The sequence below is a fragment of the Mya arenaria genome, chromosome 2 (genome assembly GCF_026914265.1).
Source record: "Mya arenaria isolate MELC-2E11 chromosome 2, ASM2691426v1".
Taxonomy (NCBI): Eukaryota; Metazoa; Mollusca; class Bivalvia; order Myida; family Myidae; genus Mya; species Mya arenaria.
The window spans coordinates 33,152,095-33,174,407 of NC_069123.1; the positions used below are offsets into that span (position 1 = coordinate 33,152,095).

Sequence of the window (22,313 nt, forward strand, 5' to 3'; positions counted from 1 at the left end):
TTAACCTGGAAAAATATATACAAAACTGCTGCTTAAATCCCCTATTTTGATTTAATGCCAAATCGGATCATGGTATTTTAACGCCATTTTCCTTTGACGGGAACCAGCGAGCTCATGCTTGTTCTCGGAATTCGTCTTTCAGTGCCACCACTCGTACGTGTGGTTGTACATGGTGCGAGATCTGTCCTCTCCTGGTCGTGCAGTACGAAATCTATCCGACTCACTCTTATTAAGCTCTGTTTTTTTTCTTACTTCATTCTAAACCCCTACTTTCTCCAATACCTGCACATCATATCGTTTTCTAACCATTTACTCTCAAAATCTTCACTATCACCCCTATTTTCTCTCTCCTGACCCACTTCTTTCGTCCTCCTTTCATCATACCCTCTATGTACATATTCCTCTTTCTTTCGAAGTCTCTACTCGCTTCCTCCTTTTCCCTTTTCTGCTCTTAACTCTATCTTCTTTCTCCATACCCATCTCTCCTTCTTTTGTCCTCCTTTCACCACACCCTCTATACTACATATGCCTCTCTAATTCCAAAGTCTCTATTCTCTATCCATCACCTTCCTCTTTCTACCCTTACTTACTTATCTTCTTTCTCCTTGCCCATCTCCCCTTTTTTCGTCCTCCATACCCTCCATACGACATATTCCTCTCTATTTCAAAAGCCTCTACTCTCTATCCATGAACTCCCCCCTCTCATTTCACCCTTACCACATATCTACTTTCTCCTGCCAACATAGGTTCTCCATCGTCCACCTACTCCCCATTTCTTTCGGAATACCCCTTCTAATTTACATATTCCTCTCTCCTTCCATAGTGTTACTATATCCTTCGACCTTCTCCGTTGATATCCTTTCCGCTAGGCTACATTCTCCTACCTACACATGTTCTCCATGGTCTAGCTTTTTTCTTCCCTCTTCTCCTTCTTTTGCAATTCCCCTTCTGCTCTACCTATTTTCATACATCTTCATAGTTTTACCCTCTCCATCACCCTCCTCCTCTTTCCCTACCTCAACACCCTTCTCTCGCATACCAACCCCTCTTCCTGTGCATGTAGTTTCGCCTCTCCTCGTGCTTTCGCCATAACATCTTAACTGTCCATACCCATCCTCTCCTTCCTTACCCTATCATCTTTTATTTCCACTCCTCCAAACTTTTACCTTTTTATTCCTCAATTCCCTCTTTTACGGCCTCAATTATTGGAGACACGTGCACTACCATGCGTGTCTCCTGGGCTTAAATGAAAGAGGATGGTTTGTCCTACAACTATGCCAAGTTCGGCGCTTATTACAAAAAGTGCGCACTTATTTCACATCTATAGCCAAGTATACACTCTAATTTCATCTACTCCACCCTCTGCAGTATTATTGCACGGTTATTTTCAAGTTAATGTCGAGAATAATACCAATTTCTTTATTACAATTTTATTGGGTAAAATATAGATAAAGAAACATATGTAGAAAAAAGATAAGAACTGCATAAATTCTCACATTCATTATATTAAATTCAGGCAAAATTAATTCGATCAAAAGTGTAAACGATTATGATGACTATTCAACGTCAATTTATATTTTGATCGTTGTTAATTCGAGAATAATATTCTTACAAAAGCTTTAAAATATACTGTAGTTATGTATATTACAGAAAGTATACTATTTGGAATCACATTTACTCGTGGTCGGTAACACGTGCCCTATCTCGCATAATTCTTTAATATGTAATTCGTGTTATACAGTCAAAAGCTTAATTTTGCTAATAGAGAAATCATTTACAAATTTTGCGCTTAAAATGTTTGCGTATTTACATGAAAAGGGTCAACTTCCTAAAACGTTCATGTCTTTCTAAGACTCGAGTGGGTTATTCTGGTTCTGCATCGAACAAAAAATGCATAAAACTTCCACGGTAAACATTACAGGTGTTTAAATAAAAAAAATGGCTATATGAGTATGTTAAATGTATAAGTCGTAAAGAAATAGATGCAAAACTCAATAAGAATTCAGCTTAAATATGTATATAAGCCATGCATTTTTTTTTTATATTTTCTCTTTGTAAACAAAGCTTAAACATTCAATAACTTTTTTTGTAAAGGCTCTATAAGCATAGGTTAAAAAGTGGAGAGGACCTTTCACGTCTGGCCTACGGGTAGGCGTATTTGTATTACGATAACAGTGATATAAACCTACCAACCAGATCAAAATATGTTTCGAACATACAAAAATACCCCTAATACCCCTAAAACCCGCCATTTTGTTCCGCCTTTAACATGTTACTTACTTAAAATGACGCAAAAATAATTGACGTTGGACATGTAATATACAGAGGTATAATCCTTCTTGAAGATGAACCATCACAAGCATGGTCCATGCGACCCTAGCTTGGACCGGACACTTTGTACACAGCAGGAGAAAACCGGTCATTCGTGCAAGTATAAGAATTTCTACATGTTAAAAGTTGCATTCGTATTTAAAATCAGTATTTACACACATGTGTAACAACCATACATTTTGGGTGATAAACCTTTTCACTATTTACTAAATAATACATTGTTGGAAAATAGCTATAAATGATAACAAAGTTGTAACTGTGTATTTAATAACTGAAAACGCATAAATATTAAATGACTGGTGAGTGCTAAAAGATTTACAGTGATCAACTATCGTCTCATGAGGTACAAATACCTTGTTTTCTTCACCTTTCTTTCGAATTTAACACGATGACCTTCATAAGAACCATTGATTTTGATATTTATTCATCCTTTTCGGTAAATTAAAACAATTATATTAATTGTGGTACATCTTATTAGGGAATAAGACTGCATATTTAAGACGAAATGCAATAAGTTGGAAATAAGCTTAGTATACGACATATTAGACACCCTTCAAAATCCCTTTGACATTTGGAGAACATTTTATTCACCGCATGTTTGTACCTTAAGGATTTTGAACTTTACTGTCGTACAGCCGTGTAACTCTTGAGCGAGGTGTCAATATGTTGAGGTTTGTTTTATATTTTGTACTGAATATGTTATATGAGATTGAAGCGAGAGGGTTAGTCCCCTGGCGAAGGATTTGCTTTTATAGAACCCCTTTAAAGCATTCTGAAAGCTACCATTCAGTCAAATTACGACACACTTTGATCGGTGAAATGTTAAATGTATATACGTACAGTTTACTGTAATAAGCTTTCATTTTTTTGTCCCTGATTTCGACTTTTAAGCACTCGTCATTTCGTGGTAACCTACATTTATTTGTTCTCCCGGACGTACTGCAATATGCATTGGCACTTCCATAGACAAAGGAATTCATAATAACCCATACATGGACAGAAAATAATAGTTGCCGCTGATCTATTTTAAGTTATTTTTAAATTGCATAGACATTCATAATACAAGATATATAATAGCTGAAATCTCAAAAATATATCCTTTTTTTTCATTTTTTGTCTTTGAAAGAGCATTTTTTGCGTAAATATCTGCAAACCAATGATAAAAGATTGCTGACAAAAGATCAGGTCTTAGATTTTCATATTTCCGTTCGTAAGTTAATGTTTTATGGCTTAAACCGTTACTAACGGTTTAAGAAAAATTCATAGAACATCAGTTTTTGAACTTAAATGTAAAAATCTGCGATCTATTTTTTTTGTCAGCAGTCTTATTACCTGGTTTCTATAGATTTTCGCAAAATATGGCTCGATCCAAGACAAAAAATAAAAAGTTGTCAAAACGTTCAATCTGTGAGTTTGCAGCTTTAATAAACCAGCGCATTGTTAAATATGTTTTATCATGGAGGCGAATTTAAAAGTAAATTGATTCTGTTAATTCACAGGTGAATAATAAAACATATTGATTCTCGAACTAATGGCAATTAGCTAAGCATGATTTAAAATAAATGTATTGGGTCATAGAACAAAGCAATGTACGACAAAAGTACACAGATGACAATGACCCCTACATATGAATCATTTTGTTCCACCAACTGAGAATATGAAAAAACTGGTTTATTTATGGTCATTTTTATGGCTACTAACATACACTGCACCATAATGGTTTATTTATTTTCATTTTGGGATTGGTTTTTCATGAATTTCGTGGACTTTTTCGATAATTTTCAAATTATTCACATATTTTGACATTTTCTACATAGGATAAACAGAAACATGTTTTTTTCACATACCATAATAATAATATTAAATTTGCACTTGTATGTTGCGTGAGAAAGACAATCTTTGAAGACAGTTTACGCCAGGGCGGCACCGGAATTGAAAACATATTTCTATCATAAGACGTCATTTGGTAGCACCACCTATCTTTGACCCATGTGTTTGAAAGATTAATTATTCTTTGGAAGGGCAGTGTACCCAAATTAAATTATGCACGTTTTATGTAAAACGTATATAAACAGCTTGAGCTTCGCCCAGACAGTACCTGACCGCTACGCAAATACAGACCCAGTTAGAAGAAAAAAGGGGACCCGGGCGGGGATAAAAATCTAACAATTAATTTTTAGTCGCCTTATGGTACCATGTCATTTTCACATTGTACACACGCACTGATGCACCATTTAATTCATTTTAAAGGCACGCCGTATGGCGCGATATAATTTTCCTATTGTTATCAACAAAAGAAATATTCTTAAAAAAATGTCGACAGTGAAGAAAGCTTCAAACTGCATCAAATAATTCAATTAAAATGATTGCGTTAACTTAATGCCCATTTTCATTTGTATCCAAAGTAAAATAAATAAATATAAAGGCATGGAAATTTTCTTACATTAGCTTTGCACCTTCACAAGGTATGTCAACAACATACGGAGAATTCCTCCCAAAATGCAATGTCTAAATGACTAATAAATACGCCTTTATGAGGCTATTCAATAACAGTTTTATTAATTAATCAACGTTTGATCTATTATAAATGGTTCCATTCCAAAACCGCTCGATTCTCAGTTATGGTCCTGTTTACATGGATATTGGAACACGCTGTGCTTTGCAGCGCTTGAACCGATAGAACCCTGCATTGGGCTGTTAAAATTCACTGGCTATAGTTCGATAATTAAAAACTTCGGACTGTTTGATACCGTGTTCAAAATTGGCAATAAATATTCGTTTGAAAAATACAGTGTTCATTTCGCGATGTAGTGGATTTTTGGATTTTACCATGATGGGTCTTCTTTCCTATAACTCTGTTTTCCTATTCTGTACGTATAATAATTTTCATTTAAAAAAATATTGGGTAGTAAACTTAAATTAGATAGATAATAAATGAATAATTATTGTAGAAAAAATGAATTTATATCAATGGACGAACAGATAACCTTTGCTGGGCGGGCAACAATTCCATTATATTTTGTTAGCAAAGTTATATTGGAAAAATCTGCATTTTATTATGTCACTGCAAATATTGAAATAAATTAAATTATAAAAATTGATAACATCAATTTAAGTTCTGAACTGATTTTTTTTAATTAATTTCGATCTACTTGGATTAATTCCATAGATATATTCAATATTTTAGGACTTTGCAAATATTTTACGTGTATGGGGGGGGGGGGGCGATCCGAAATTTTCTACCCTGGGGCACGTACGAAAGTACGGTAGTGGCTTGCCTCGATACCGGTCAACTACCCCGCACACCCGTGAATGATAATTCTTCTTGAATGATAAATTTTCTTGCATTTTTTTAACTTAAAATTTAAGAAAAAAATACGTTTTTAACGTCGTTTACTGTCGTAGTAATTGAAAGTCAATCTCAATTAGTTATCGAAAAATGAGTTCTTTTAAAAGTATAAAAATAATTATGTAGTAATATTTATTTTATTAATATATTCCGCTTTGAATGTGCCCTTCTAAAACGACGAATATAACTCACCATTTTCCATTACAAAATTATTATTCTAAAATGATTTCTAGGTTTGGTAAAAATACAGAAACGCATGTCTGTTTTGCAAAACTATAAGTTTCTCAGACCCAAGGTGTATAGATCTAAATATTTTGCCAATGGTAGAAATCCTTATCTTGCCCACGGGCAATGGTTAAAAAAACGTATGTAAAAATACAAATAAATATACACTTTTACCATATTTTGTTTAACTGAAGTGGGAGAAAAGGCATCTACTATGGCCGCTTGTGTAAGATGGGTTCATTCTTACCCTCGCGCAGTTTATTCTGCAGACACTCGGTAAACCTCATTTCCGCTAAACACCATTAAACACCATACGCTCGGGTTGAGATGAACCTATTAAAGACTCTCAGTCATGGAAGGTACTTATGATATTTGACTTTTTTGCGAGGCGGATAGAAACATCCGACCCGAAGGAACTTGCGGCGATCTGTAACGAGGCTTGCCGAGTTACCAGCCAAAGAGCGTGGCCGAGGGTCGGATTTTTCGATCCGCCCCTCATCCACGTGAATGATACGTTTTAAATAAGTAACGAACACCAAACGGCAAAATATCGGCCAACACATCATTTGAAAACATTACGGCAAGTGTACGACTAAGAGCTTATTCGTAGCACAAGGTAGTTTAAAACAAAATTCTTCGAAACACAAAAAATCGTTGATCGTCCGTATCCGAGCCTGGAGAAAAACTTTCCGCCAAATAAGTATGATATATGAAACGCGGATGCACGAGACTTTCTTACTCTCGTATAATCTGCTGCAAAAAATATACCAGCAACCATTTTTGTATTTTAAATTACCTCAAGTAATATTTCCCCATCAAAACAGTAATGCATTAAAGCTGTATTCTCACAGATTGAACGTTTTGACAACTTTTTTTATTTTTTTGTGTTGGAACGGGCCATTTTTTGCGAAAATCCATGGAAACTAGTTATATAATACTGCTGACAAAAGATCAGATCACAGATTTTCATATTTCCGTTCGAAAATTAAGGTTTAATGGCTAAAAGCGTTAGTAACAGTTGAAGAAAAATGCATAAAACATCAATTTTTTAACTAAAATATGAAAATCTGCGATCTGAAATTTTGTCAGCTGTCTTATATCACACGTTTCCATGCATTTTCGCATAAATTGGCTCGTTCCAAGTCAAAAAAAAAAATGTCGTTGTAAAAAAAAATTGAAAAAATGGTATATCTGTGAGAGAGCAGCTTTAAACACGGGCAGACGATACTGCTGCAGATACAATCATATGCAAGTAATTTCAAAAATTCAAACCGATATTCTTTATAAGGAGTTTTATATAACAATGGACATTGTTTTGTGAAGCAATTCTTTAAAAATGATTAATTAACTATTTCAGATTTTCTTTCAATCAATCCATCGTCATATTTTGCATGGGTAACATCACCATCACCGACAGCAACAACAACAACCACAGCAGCAGGTAAGCTTATATATGTTATTGTTAATTTGCTATTTTTCTAAATATTGAATATTCATTATTCTTTAACATTTTTTTATATCGATTCGGTCAAGTGTAAGTTAATTATCTTTGCTTGGTACAGTGTGTGAATACCACGTGATAAATTGCGTCATAAATGCTACGTCGGAAGGCAACATTTTCCGTGGAATGAATCCGAAAAACGGAAATACGAGGGATGATCCAAAATAAACAGGACTGGCATACTCATAACAACATTGAGTGGTCAAGTGTTACAATATATATACCGTTTTAACCCGCTAAGTATTTTCTATCGTTTCATGTTATTGCCGAATATGTATGTATTGCCCTTTTCTCTATATGGCCCCTTTTAAAACCATGGTAACGCGCAACCGGCGCAGTAAAATGTACAGTTAACATATGTGTAATGCAATTGTAATAACCTCCAACACTATAGCTCAGATAATATTGAAAAACCGCCAAAACGTCATTTGAAGTATTCGTAACTTTACTATTTCTCCACCATTTTAGATGAAACATAGCGCATTCTACGCCTCTTACGGAACCCCGCATTTAGTTTTTACCAGAGTTTGTTCAAAGGTTTAGTTTCTTCAAACACTTTTCACAACACGGCCGTCTGACGGAGCACTGTCAGAACAATATTTTGTAAACAGGTTTGTTAAAGTGTTTGATGAAACTAATCACAATATCAAACTTCAGTAATAAAACGTAGGCGGGGCTCTTTAAGCGGCATAGACTGCCCTTCGTTTAATTTAAAATGGTGCAGTAAAACAAAAAATATCTTTAATTAAAGTCTTCATTTAAAGCAAAATATTGCCTTCCGAAGAAGCATATATGACGTAATTTATCACGTGGTATACACACACTGCTGGTAGTTGTCTTTTTTTGTTTTTTAAAGTAAGACCATGTAAACATCGCTTTAAGCTAATGAAATCAGTCAAAATAAGTATGTTGCTAATTTTAAGGTGACACTTTTATCCAATTCAATACATATATATGTATAAAAACATAAAATACTATCGTCCCATAAGGTAAAAATACCGTGTTTTCTGCACCTTTCTTTCAAATTAAAAAACATTTTATCCTTCAGAAAAACCATTGCTTTCGACATTTACTCATCCCTTTTGGTATGTTAAGACATTTGTGTTAAATGGGGGAGTAATGGCGCACCTGTAACTGATGATTGTTGTAATGCTACGTCGGAAGGCAACATTTTGCTTCGAATGATGACTTTAAACGAAGATAACTTTTCTTTTTCTGCACCATTTCAAATGAAACAAAGGGCAGTCTATGCCGTTTAAATAGCCGCGCCTTCGTTATAGTACCGGTGATTAATTACGTTAGCAGTTTCCTCAAACACTTCGACAAACCTGTTTCCAAAATTATGTTATGACAGTGCTCAGGTGACGGTTTCGTGAAAAGGTTTGTCGAATTGCATTAAGAAACTAAACTCTCAATCAAACGTTGGTGAAAGACCGAATGCGGCGCTTTATAAGCCATGTAGACTGTGCCATGCATCATTTAATATGGTGAATAAATAGTTCAGTTATCTTTGTTTAATGTCTTCATTTGAAGCAAAATGTTGCCTTTCGATGTGGCGATTTATGACGTACTTCAATACGTGATATATACACATACTGTTTTGTATGTTGTAAAATATCTAAAAACAAAGCATTCCTACCGTACCTGTTTTTTGACAACATGTAGCCATAACCAAACATATAGTTTTCAAGCCTAATTGGAACGGAACAAATTTTACTTTAATTTTGTAATAGGCATTTTCGTTATCTGTAACACAGCTCTTTGTGGTATTATTTAGACTGCTGTAGTGCTCTTTTTTTCTAAAATCACGAGTGACCGTGATATTTTGTCGTCTCCCAACCCCAAACTCCTTCCCCCAACAAAACGATCATGGTTAGGTTGTCCGGTAAGCGCAGTGGTTAGCGCACTCGCTTCTCACCTACGCGACCCGGGCTCGATTCCCGGCCTGGGAGCATGTGAGTTTGGTTTGTGGTCACAAAGCCGGACAAGTGGGTTTTATCCGGGTTCTCCGTTTCCCCCCACAACACAAGAACACACTCTTGCGTAAAATCATGCCAACGAGAGTGATTTATATATTGTTGTAATAACTTGTTTCACAATCGTTGTAAAATAACTATGTTTAAACTAATCATGATTGACTGAAAACGGCCACAGTTAATAAAAATCTACTTTGATTCAGTCATACCGTGTGCAAACCCTGCAGCAGCGCCGGATGCTACGTTCAGCCCTGTATCCGGTCCTTATGTGGAAGGCGACACAGTGACCTACACGTGTAGCACCGGATATGCAAAAACCGCCGGGGATCTCGTGCACACGTGCACTTCCGGAGCATGGACGGGAACGCTCCCTACTTGCAGTAAATTCTTATTTATTTTACATATTTCAGTTAAACTTGATCCAACATATTTAAAGATTATAACAAATACAGTAATAGCACCATGTTTTATATTACCACTTTAACTTTTAGCGATAAATAAATGTAATGAACACTTAACGTTTCAAATTATATTACCAATAGCCAATTGTATAACGCTTGCATAAGTTGTCCACATATCAACTTTAGGCTAGCTTACTCATTTAATTGATTTGATTGGTTGATAACATTCTATTTGGATATATATATATATATATATATATATATATATATATATATATATATATATATATATATATATATATATATATATATATATATATATATATATATATATATATTGACCAATCGGTAAAACGTTTTGAGTAACGTAAACCAAACCAAATAATTAAACATTTTTTTATACATTTAACTTGACTTAAATTAACGTCTTCAAATTGCTTTCTGCTCCGAAGACTGAGAACATTAGATGCAGGGCATAGCTTTATGGAGGCTATTCGTTGCCAAAAGTCCAGACGTGTAATTCCCACAATGTGCTTCTTAATCGTACTAAATATCTCTTACATTTGTAAATGTAGACGTGCTATTTGTTGTTTCTATTCGTCAGTTTTTCCGTATTGATTTGTCATTTGTCATTATAGTAGACTAGTCAAATGTATATTTGTCAGATCGACCCTGTATAAACTCACTAAAACATAGATCGTATAACTTGCCTTTAACAATATGATGATGTAATTTAGAAAGCCGAATCATGCATATGTAAAACTGCAATCCTACAGTCGACACTCGCATTCGTAAAATGAACATTTGCAGTCCAACAAGTCCAGGTTTACAAAAGTCAATTGACAAGTTCAGAATTACAAGGATAGACGATTTCGCCTATACCTTATATGGTAAATGTCACCGAAAGAAACGAAGGTGAATAGGCCGAGCTAACGAATCAGATTTTCTTTCGTTTATTTCCGTCGAATCAAGCAAGGGAGATAACATCTTGGCCTACCTCCTGTAAATTCCCGGTTTTAAGTCCGAGTACTCTCTCTTTATTTCACAATAAAAACTAAAATTAACTTCATCTTTTATTTTACTTTGACGATCAATGTTCCTAAATGGGTTATAAATCACCATATTATTTAGTCAATTGCAGTTGGGTGTATCTGAACTGGGCTCCCGGACCCAGATTTATACTGCCACTGTCAGTTGTTTTTTACTTATATACCCAAGCAAGCAAAACATTTTCATTTATTTTATTTACAAGTGGACCATGGGCGGGTCGTTCAGTGGGGGGGGGGGGGCTGTAGGGCCTGTGTCCCCCCCAGTTGGCCCGCAAGTAAGCTTAAAGGTTATTTTTTTTGTCAATATTTATCAGAAAAAAATACTTAATTACGCCATAATGCACCAATTCAGACTAAAAATAGTTAAAATATTCTAGGGGGAGTACCCCTAAACCCCACTTCCCACATTTTAAACATATTAATGTCATGCCCACTCGAGGGATCATGTCCAAAAAATTGTGCCCCTAAGTAACGCCCCTCTAACGCAAGTCCCTGTTCAAAACCTGCTCCAGCAAACCCACAAAACTGTTGATGGACATCATAATGATATCCACCTAGTTTTGTCTGATGTTATACATTTACTATCTTAATAAGCATGTATGGTGCAAACGTGTAATTTCAATACATCATTGAAACAAAATATCCATGTGGATGGAAGAACAGCCCTCCAACCCACTTGTGTCCCCCAGTTATGAATTACGGGATCTGCCACTGTGAACCATAACAATCAAGTGGGGGATTTCAAGAACATGAACAAATAGATATCGTGAGTCTTAGATTAGAAAAACAAACGCGCGATTTTTCCCCTCCAAAAGGGCTAGGTCCGCTTCACCTAAATGTGAAAAAAGCCCTGACTATTGAGTGTGGGTGGGGTATAAAAGGTAGCAGCAAGCAATAATTGTTTATAAGCAATAACTTGACTTCATCATTAAAATACTTTATTAATTACCTATAAAATAATATTCGTTACAGTATAATGTACGAGTTATATGAAGTTGTTATCTAAGTGTATTTTATCCATACAGTTCCAGCTACCAGGTAAGAAACCTCTGGGGCATCTTAGTGAATAATTTCAACTTAATGAAAATTTAGATTTTTTTCTTCGTAAATTTTAAATTATCTTATATTACTTGCCATCTTAAACATTGCAAAAAGGCAAGAAAGTGTCCTCTAATGGTAGAATTTAAAATAGTGTTTATAGTAATTTAAAGCTGCACTCTCACAGATTGACATTTTTGGCAACCTTTTTTGTCCCAGACTCGGCTGATTTTGGCAGCAATGCTTTGTATACAAATAATAAGATTACTCACACTAAAACAGATCTAAATTGTTTGGAAAACTGCCGACATTTTTCATTTTTCTTAAAACGTTACTGTAGTATCACTTTTAGCCATAAAACATCAATTTGCGAACGTAAAACTGAAAAACTGTATCTGATCTTTTGTCAGCAGTCTTATACCACTGGTATCCAGACATTTATGCAAAAATTGGCTAATTCCAAAACAAAAAATAAAAATAGTTGTCAACACGGTCAATCTGTGAGAGTGCAGCTTTAAAAGAAAAAATAAGACAATGGGACTTTTCATTCTTGAAGAATAATTTAATGCTAATGACTTACATTTTGTTGTGTTTTTATATAGACAAAAACATGTTGTAATATCATATATTATTTTATTCGACATGAAATAATTTATAATCCACCCTGTTTCCAAATCATAGTCCATAATGTCATAATGATGATTCGTAATGTCCATAATAACGTTCGCAATGTCCATGGTCCATGGTCCAAAGTATCCATAATTGGTTTAAATAGAGCCGAGTGATAGCGGAAATTTCCGAAAGACGTAAGGAGGAGTTAAGACATGGTTAAGGCGGAGTTAAGACATGGTTAAGGCGGAGCTATCTATAAATAAAATTAAATTCACCTCGTAAACATGTTGAACTGCGAATGAAAAGTCACCACCATACAATGTACTTTGTAGAACTACGAACTGAAATCTGTCTTCTACAAACCGCAATGTAAAACCCGGCATGGGACTTTCACAGAATGACGTGTGTTTAACATACACAACTTAATAAACACGACTGAATCGTCTGTTGAATAGATGCAACGAGAATAAAACTCCAATTGGTACAATGGAAAATGAAAATGTGCAGTGTAAAATGTAAACATACAACCGATGAGTTGGCGGTTGTAAATTGTAAATTGGTAAATCATCAATGTTACAAACCTAAAATACACACATACACGTCTGGACTTTTGGCAACGAATAGCCTCCATATAGCTTTAGATGATTTTTTTTCTAGAGAGTTGCCTACCATATTTTAGAATTTATCGGATATCTGGTCGCAATTTCTCGAAACAATTAGTTTATTGCATTTAGCCAAATTAATAACTTAAACTTAATTTTACAAATAATAATAAAACGAGCAATTATTTTAAAGATATATTTCTTTGAAAGTCTCAAAACTTTTCAAAATGAAAATATTTAAGAAGTTATACTGAAGCTTAAGTGTCCTAAGCTAGATTCTGTAATAAGGAGTTATGCACCAGTCATTTGTAACCACGCCCCCCCCCCCAGGTCCGGGGAATAGCGGGGACTTTGACTTTCGGTCCAGCCAAGCCCGGGCAAAGTCTCCGCCCTGCGGGGACAATCTGCTGGTAAAACCCCCTCAAAATGCCCCCGCACCCAAGGGACCCTAGATAAGGCAAATTTCCCGCTAAATTTGGCATGAAGACAAAACCACCGCAGTCGCCCGGCACTGCGGGGCCACCTGGAAAGTAAAAACACGGCCCGGCTATCCCCGGTATACCCCCGGACCTGGGGGGGGGGGCGTGGTTACAATTGACTGGTGCATTAGAGAAATTAGAGCTTGAAGATCACCGTAAAACATCGTTACATCACTGTGAATATGTAGGAACGTTTAAATCTTTCGTTACAGCATCATAATCTTATTAACATTATAAATACTGTTTTACAAATGTTTTGGAACGCTATATATACCCAATATATACATCCATTTGTCTGTCTGTGCGTTGTTTAACGCGCACAATATAGGTTGATGCAACAACAGTTTGTTAATGCGTTATCATGTTCGATTATCATGAGAACTGCACTCTCACAGATATACCGTTTTTACAACTTTTTTTGTCTTGGAAAGATTATATTTTTGCGTAAACATCTGCAAACAAATGATAAAAGATTGCTGACAAAAGATCAGATCGCCGATTTTCATATATATGTTCGAAAATTAATATATTATGGCTTAAACCTTTATTAACGGTTTAAGAAAAATGCATAAAACATCAATTTTTGAATTAATTATAAATATCTGCGATCTTATTTTTTGTCAGCAGTTTTATAACTGGTTTCCATGCATTTGCGCAAATATTTGCTCGTTCAAGGACAAAAAAATAAAAAAAAGTTGCCCAAACGTTCAATCTGTGAGAGTTCCGCTTTAACACATTTCACATTAATGATAAACATAAAAAACCCAGATGAAACAAAATTATAGCGATTTCTTGGCGATTTTTTCCTTGGGGAATTTCGCCACGAAGTTATTAAAAACACACCTTTAAAATTTTATTTGCTCGTGACGTATGCATTATGTATGCATTCATGTGTCAAGAATGCTTTTAATCTCCGCAGGTATACTGACATGCGTGCCTGCCAGCGTGCCCAACTCCAGCAAGTCACCTGACCAAGCCACCTACGACTATGCTACAAGCGTGACATATTCGTGTACCACGGGGTATGAACATACAGGCGGTGATCTCACGAGGACATGTCAGGCTGATACCACGTGGTCTGGAACCACGCCTGCTTGCTCACGTATGCACTTTTAAAAAAGTTGTAGTTAAAACAAACATTTATTAAACATATCAACAAAAAAGCAATCCAAATTTAAGAGTATGTATTAGAAGATGAAATTGTTGTTATTTAAAACATTAAAAATAATAAGACGTTAAGTTATATGTCAAAGTATGGTACGTTATTTATAATTAACAAGAATGGCTACGCTGGTTCTCTCATTTGGTTAATTAAAATTGGCAAGCACTCTGCTTGTGTTTCTTTTGTGTGTGTTTTTTAAAGCTGCACTCTAACACATTGAACGTTTTGACAACTCTTTATTTTTTGTCTTTGAACGAACCAATATTTGCGCAAATCCATGGAAACCTGTTATTTAAAACTGCTGAAAAAAAATAAGATCGCAGATCTTTATATTAAAGTTCAAAAATTGATGTTTTATGCATTTTTCTTAACCGTTAGAAACGGTCTAAGCCATAAAACATTAATTTTCGAACGGAAATATGAAAATCTACGAACTATATTTTTGTCAGCAATCTAATATCATTGGTTTGCAGATATTTACGCAAATATTTGCTCTTTCCAAGACAAAAAAATAAAAAGTTGTAAAAATGGTAAATCTGTGAGAGTGCAGCTTTAATATATAAAACCGCTCCATTTCTAGTAATTACATGCGTGCCTGCCAGCGTGCCCAACTCTAGCAAGTCCCCTGACCAAGCCACCTACGACTATGCTACAAGCGTGACATATTCGTGTACCACGGGGTATGAACATACAGGCGGTGATCTCACGAGGACATGTCAGGCTGACACCACGTGGTCTGGAACCACGCCTGCTTGCTCACGTATGCACTTTTAAAAAAGTTGTAGTTAAAACAAACATTTATTAAACATATCAACAAAAAAGCAATCCAAATTTAAGAGTATGTATTAGAAGATGAAATTGTTGTTATTTAAAACATTAAAAATAATAAGACGTTAAGTTATATGTCAAAGTATGGTACGTTATTTATAATTAACAAGAATGGCTACGCTGGTTCTCTCATTTGGTTAATTAAAATTGGCAAGCACTCTGCTTGTGTTTCTTTTGTGTGTGTTTTTTAAAGCTGCACTCTAACACATTGAACGTTTTGACAACTCTTTATTTTTTGTCTTTGAACGAACCAATATTTGCGCAAATCCATGGAAACCTGTTATTTAAAACTGCTGAAAAAAATAAGATCGCAGATCTTTATATTAAAGTTCAAAAATTGATGTTTTATGCATTTTTCTTAACCGTTAGAAACGGTCTAAGCCATAATACATTAATTTTCGAACGGAAATATGAAAATCTACGAACTATATTTTTGTCAGCAATCTAATATCATTGGTTTGCAGATATTTACGCAAATATTTGCTCTTTCCAAGACAAAAAATAAAAAGTTGTAAAAATGGTAAATCTGTGAGAGTGCAGCTTTAATATATAAAACCGCTGCATTTCTAGTAATTACATGCGTGCCTGCCAGCGTGCCCAACTCTAGCAAGTCCCCTGACCAAGCCACCTACGACTATGCTACAAGCGTGACATATTCGTGTACCACGGGGTATGAACATACAGGCGGTGATCTCACGAGAACATGTCAGGCTGACACCACGTGGTCTGGAACCACGCCTACTTGCTCAAGTACGCATGCGCTCACAAAACCGTTAATGATTATCAACTACAACTTTGTTCCCCCCTTGTTTATTATTACTTATTAGTTATCCATATTACCATAAACATGTATATTATATGTACTTCGACAAAACACTAGGAAAATTCATGAAAATGAGCAAGCGTTCTGCTGGCGTTTTCTCCTGTTTTTGTTTCAAACTCAGTCAGCCGCTGCGTATCCATTTGTTGTTAAAGTGACTGCGAAAATCGTAACTAATAATTACAAGTATGCTTTTTGTTCGGAATTCATTATATGTAACGCCTTATAATTACTTTGAAAGATCTTTGTTCACCAACAAAATGCTGCGTTTACAGTTATTACTTGCGTGCCTGCCAGCGTGCCCAACTCTAGCAAGTCACCTGACCAAGCCACCTACGACTATGCTACAAGTGTGACATATTCGTGTACCACGGGGTATGAACATACAGGTGGTGATCTCACGAGAACATGTCAGGCTGACACCACGTGGTCTGGGACAACGCCTACTTGCTCAAGTACGCATGCGCTCACAATACCGTTAAAGACGATCATACCACTAGTTGTTATAAGCAATTCATACTATCATACGCATGCATTCAATATGTACTCCGACAAAAACATCTGTTAACTTCATTGAAATGAGCAAGCGTTTTGCTGGTGTTTCTCCTGTTTTTCAAACCTAGTCAACTGCTGCGTATTCAATTGTTGTATGAGTGACTGCAAGCGTTCTTAACTAATAATAACAATTATGCCTTGTGTTCATAGTGCTTTGCTATCAAACCAAATGCTGCGTTTACAGTTATTACATGCGTACCTGCCAGCGTGCCCAACTCCAGCAAGTCACCTGACCAACCCACCTACGACTATGCTACAAGCGTGACATATTCGTGTACCACGGGGTATGAGCATACAGGCGGTGATCTCACGAGAACATGTCAGGCTGACACCACGTGGTCTGGAACCACGCCTACTTGCTCAAGTACGCATGCGCTCACAATACCATCATTAAATTATGTTACCCCTAGTTAGTATAAGCAGTTCATATTATCATTCACATGTATAGTATATGTACTCCTACAAAAGCATCTGTTAAATTCATTGAAATGAACAAGCGTTCTGCTGGTGTTTCTCCTGTTTTTCAAACCCAGTCCGCCGCTTCGTGTCCAGTTGCTGCATGAGTACTGCAAGCGTTCCTTACTTACCCCTGTGTTCGGAATCAAATAAATGTAACGACTCAGGGTTAATTTGGTAGGTCTTTGCTATTCAACCAAATGCTGCGTTTACAGTTATTACATGCGTGGCTGCCAGCGTGCCCAACTCTAGCAAGTCACCTGACCAAGCCACCTACGACTATGCTACAAGCGTGACATATTCGTGTACCACGGGGTATGAACATACAGGCGGTGATCTCACGAGAACATGTCAGGCTGACACCACGTGGTCTGGAAACACGCCTACTTGCTCAAGTACGCATGCGCTCACAATACCGCTAAAGATTATCATACCCCTAGTTAGTATAAGCAATTCATACTATCATATGTATGAATATTCTATGTACTCTTACAAAACATCTTTTAAAGGCCGGCAGCGATGCAAAAGTCGATTGAAGGACCAACAATTAATAATGATTAAAAAAATCAATTTCTATTTAATCTTGAGGTTCAATATTTAACAAGAATAATTCACATATTAGTTGCAACATGTAAAGCTGTAAATAGGAGTTAAGCAATTTTGACGAAAGGATATTTTATCAGATTTTCAATCAAAATGCATATACGTTTTCCCGGAAATGTCTAAATACAAAAAATAATACGTTTATTAGTCAAAATTATCGGGACTTCCCAATCAACAATGTCTTGGTGCTTTGTGTTGATTGCAGCTAGTTAAAAAAAATATACTGTATGCATTTTTGTAACCCGGAAATTTTGCTGAATAACTTTCTTATTTGACAAGAGTTTACCAAGAACTCTCAATACATTGTTGAATAGGTAGTCGGGGGCATTTTCACATTAAAACAAAGTAATAATGTCGACAAACTTTTCCGTAAGGATGTGAATGTTTTTTATCCAATATCTGATAAAATATTCTTTTGTAAAATTTGTTTAACTCCTAACCTAGCTCAAAACATGTCAACAAGAATGTATATTTTACTCCCCAAAACGATCGTTCCTCAAAACTAAAAAAAACATAAACTTTTTAAACGTTTTAGGTTTTGACCTTCCCCACCCACTTTTGCATTGTGGCCAGCCCTTAAATTCATTGAAATGAGCAAGCGTTCTGCTGGTGTTTCTCCTGCTTTTCAAACCCAGTCCGCCGCTTCGTGTCCAGTTGCTGCATGAGCACTGCAAGCGTTCCTTACTTATCCTTGTGTTCGGAATCAAATAAATGTAACGACCCAGGTTTTAAATTTGATAGAGCTTTGTTAACAAATCAAATGCTGCATTTACAGTTGTTACATGCGTACCTGCCAGCGTGCCCAACTCTAGCAAGTCACCTGACCAAGCCACCTACGACTATGCTACAAGTGTGACATATTCGTGTACCACGGGGTATGAACATACAGGCGGTGATCTCACGAGAACATGTCAGGCTGATACCATGTGGTCTGGAACCACGCCTACTTGCTCAAGTACGCATGCGCTCACAATACCGTTAAAGATTATCAAATACAACTTTGTCCGCCCTTGTTATTATTAGCAATTCATATTATCATTCACATGTATGTATGTAGTTCGACAAAACACTTGGAAAATTCATGAAAATGAGCAAGCGTTCTGTTGGCGTTTTCTCCTGTTTTTCAAACCCATTCCACCGCTGCGTATCCAGTTGTTATTAGAGTGACTGCAAAAATACGTAACTAATAATTACGAGTATGCTTGCTGTTCGAAATGCATTATATATAACGACTCGGTTTACTATGATAGATCTTTGTTTACCTTCAAAATGCTGCGTTTACAGTTATTACATGCGTGCCTGCCAGCGTGCCCAACTCTAGCAAGTCCCCTGACCAAGCCACCTACGACTATGCTACAAGTGTGACATATTCGTGTAACACGGGGTATGAACATACAGGCGGTGATCTCACGAGAACATGTCAGGCTGATACCATGTGGTCTGGAACCACGCCTACTTGCTCAAGTACGCATGCGCTCACAAAACCGTTAATGATTATCAACTACAACTTTGTTCCCCCTTGTTTATTATTAGTTATCCATATTATCATAAACATGTATATTGTTATACGTACTTCGACAAAACACTTGGAAAATTCATGAAAATGAGCAAGCGTTCTGCTGGCGTTTTCTCCTGTTGTTTTTTTCAAACTCAGTCAGCCGCTGCGTATCCATTTGTTGTTAAAGTGACTGCGAAAATCGTAACTAATAATTACAAGTATGCTTTTTGTTCGGAATTCATTATATGTAACGACTCATGATTACTTTGAAAGATCTTTGTTCACCAACAAAATAATACGTTTACAGTTATTACTTGCGTGCCTGCCAGCGTGCCCAACTCTAGCAAGTCCCCTGACCAAGCCACCTACGACTATGCTACAAGTGTGACATATTCGTGTACCACGGGGTATGAACATACAGGCGGTGATCTCACGAGAACATGTCAGGCTGACACCACGTGGTCTGGGACCACGCCTACTTGCTCAAGTACGCATGCGCTCACAATACCGTTAAAGATTATCACACCCCTAATTATTATAAGCAATTCATATTATCATTCACTTGTATGCTTTCTGGTTTACACTAGTATACGTTTAACGTAACGAATCAATGTTTGAGCTTTGTTAACCAACCAGATGATGCGTTCCCGGTTGCTGCATTCGGGCCTTAGAGCGGGCCAAACTCTAGCAAAATCCCCGACAAAGCCACCTACGCCATATATAGATACGCGCGTCGTCTCGACGCCTTGAACTTGCAAATTTTACACGTATCTGGATGGGATCATACTTAGTAGTCCATATGTATACTAACACGTGCAAGTAGCCTCTATTTTGCCGTTGTCTATTTGCCATTTTAAAATTTGTGGTATAACGGTAACAAATGGTAAATATTGAATGTCAGGTTTGATACGCCGCGTCATTACCAAAAAACTTATTAATCTTCCGGGAGGAACGGTAAACAGAAGTCCCTTGTGCAATGGTATATACGTTGTCGCACTTAAAACAACCAGGCTCACTCTTAACCAGGGTTACACTATGTCTGTATAGTGAGTGTGTGCTATGCCCCACAAAGCATGAAGACTTGGACCGACCTCCTTTTGGTACACCCACTCAATCTCTCATTCTAAGATATATTTATAAGTTAAATGGAAGTTGGATGTCGTTTTGCTTTTAAACAAGCCCTTTACAGTGTGTGTATACCACGTGATAAATTACGTCATATATGCTACGTCGGAAGGCAACATTTTGCATAAAATGAAGACTTAAATCAAAGATAACTTTTCTTTAACTACACCTTTTTAAATAAAACACTTAAAGAGCCCTGTCTTCGTTTATTACCGAAGTTTGATTAGGTGATTAGTCTCCTCAAACACTTCAACAAACCTGTTTCCATGATAATGTTTTGACAGTGCTCCGTCAGACGGCCGTATAGTGAAAAGGTTTTCGAAGTGTTTGAAGAAATTAAACTTTTAATCAAACTCTGGTAAAAGACCGAAGGCGAGGCTCCGTAAGAGGCTTAGACTGCGCTATGTTTCATCTAATATGGTGAAGAAATAGTGAAGTTATCTTTGTTTTAGGTCTTCATTCGAAGCAAAATATGGCCTTTCAATGTAGCATTTATGACGCAATTTATCACGTGGTATACACACACACTGCTGTAGAACCATCTCCACAACAAAAACAACTACTTATTTTTAAATGTAATTCATCCCCTTGCTTTTTGGCTTTGCAGTTATAACATGCGGCGCGCCTGCCAATGCAGCGTTTGCTACGTACACAGCGGTTCAAGCGTCTTACATCTACTCGGAGTCGGTCACGTACGTTTGTGACACCGGATATTGGATCACGGCTGGCGACGTCACGCGCACCTGCACTGTTGGTTCGGTGTTCACTGGAACTCCTCCCACATGCACTTGTAAATCTTTCCCTTTTTAGAATTTGCTGTGTACACGTATACCTGTATACTTTGGTATCATTGACCAAAGTTTGCATTTAAGTGCGTTCGCCTACAGTACATTTATTTTTTCAGGCAAGTAAAGGAAAAGATACATTATATTTTTAGGATATTTTTATATTTCGGACAATATTTTTCTTATGACGTGTTTTTATTAGACTATCCATGTTTATGTTTATTTCTAGAAACATTTCTGTCGTTTATCGAGCTCTTAATTGTTTGCCTATAATTTCCTTAAACTGCATTTTCTGCCCAAATAAAAGCAACCTATTCTTTAATATAGTAATCTAAAACTGTAAAAAAGACAAACTTTAAATCAGGCTCGCTGTATCTGATAGTTTACATCTATATTTTCACACATTATTCTTAGTTGCACCACATGACTTAACTAATTTCTTAAGACATAACTTGCGGTGCGCCCACGCCAATATCTTTCGGAGCGTTCACGCCTGTGCAAGCGACTTACAACTACGGCGAGGCTGTGACTTACACGTGTGATACCGGATATGAGCCTTTTTCCGGAGACTTTTCGCGCGCATGCTCAGACGGATTCCTTTGGAGCGGAGATGACCCTGTGTGTACAAGTTAGTGCATGCTTAAGCTCTCGGTAACAGACATGGTTTAAACAGCTATGTGTATCCAAATAGAAATGTTGCAAAACACAACGTCTACGTGTACGCGTACTTGAATGTCAAGCTTCACGTACGTTGAGTTTATTAAGCTTAACAGTCTTAAAGCTGCACTCTAACAGATTGAACGTTTTGACATTTTTTGTCTAGGAACGAGCCAATTTTTTGCAAAAATGCATGGAAACCAGTGATATTAGAAAGCTGACAAAAACTCATATCGCAGATTTTCATATTTAAGTTCAAAA

At 36.5% G+C, this 22,313-nt stretch overlaps 1 protein-coding gene across 1 annotated transcript in view; it reads left to right on the forward strand.

Moving 5' to 3' along the window:
* The first annotated feature begins 5,063 nt into the window (after positions 1–5,063).
* Positions 5,064–22,313, forward strand: part of LOC128214322 (sushi, von Willebrand factor type A, EGF and pentraxin domain-containing protein 1-like) — a 56,208-nt gene continuing 38,958 nt past the window's right edge. Inside the window, exons 1-14 of the mRNA XM_052920737.1 lie at positions 5,064–5,201; positions 7,263–7,346; positions 9,586–9,762; positions 14,483–14,665; positions 15,306–15,485; positions 16,124–16,303; positions 16,649–16,828; positions 17,113–17,292; positions 17,600–17,779; positions 18,763–18,942; positions 19,272–19,451; positions 19,793–19,972; positions 21,218–21,400; positions 21,841–22,023. Of these exons, the coding sequence (XP_052776697.1) occupies positions 5,162–5,201; positions 7,263–7,346; positions 9,586–9,762; positions 14,483–14,665; positions 15,306–15,485; positions 16,124–16,303; positions 16,649–16,828; positions 17,113–17,292; positions 17,600–17,779; positions 18,763–18,942; positions 19,272–19,451; positions 19,793–19,972; positions 21,218–21,400; positions 21,841–22,023 (2,290 nt within the window). The 5' untranslated portion in view covers positions 5,064–5,161. The remainder of the gene's footprint in view (positions 5,202–7,262; positions 7,347–9,585; positions 9,763–14,482; positions 14,666–15,305; positions 15,486–16,123; positions 16,304–16,648; positions 16,829–17,112; positions 17,293–17,599; positions 17,780–18,762; positions 18,943–19,271; positions 19,452–19,792; positions 19,973–21,217; positions 21,401–21,840; positions 22,024–22,313) is intronic.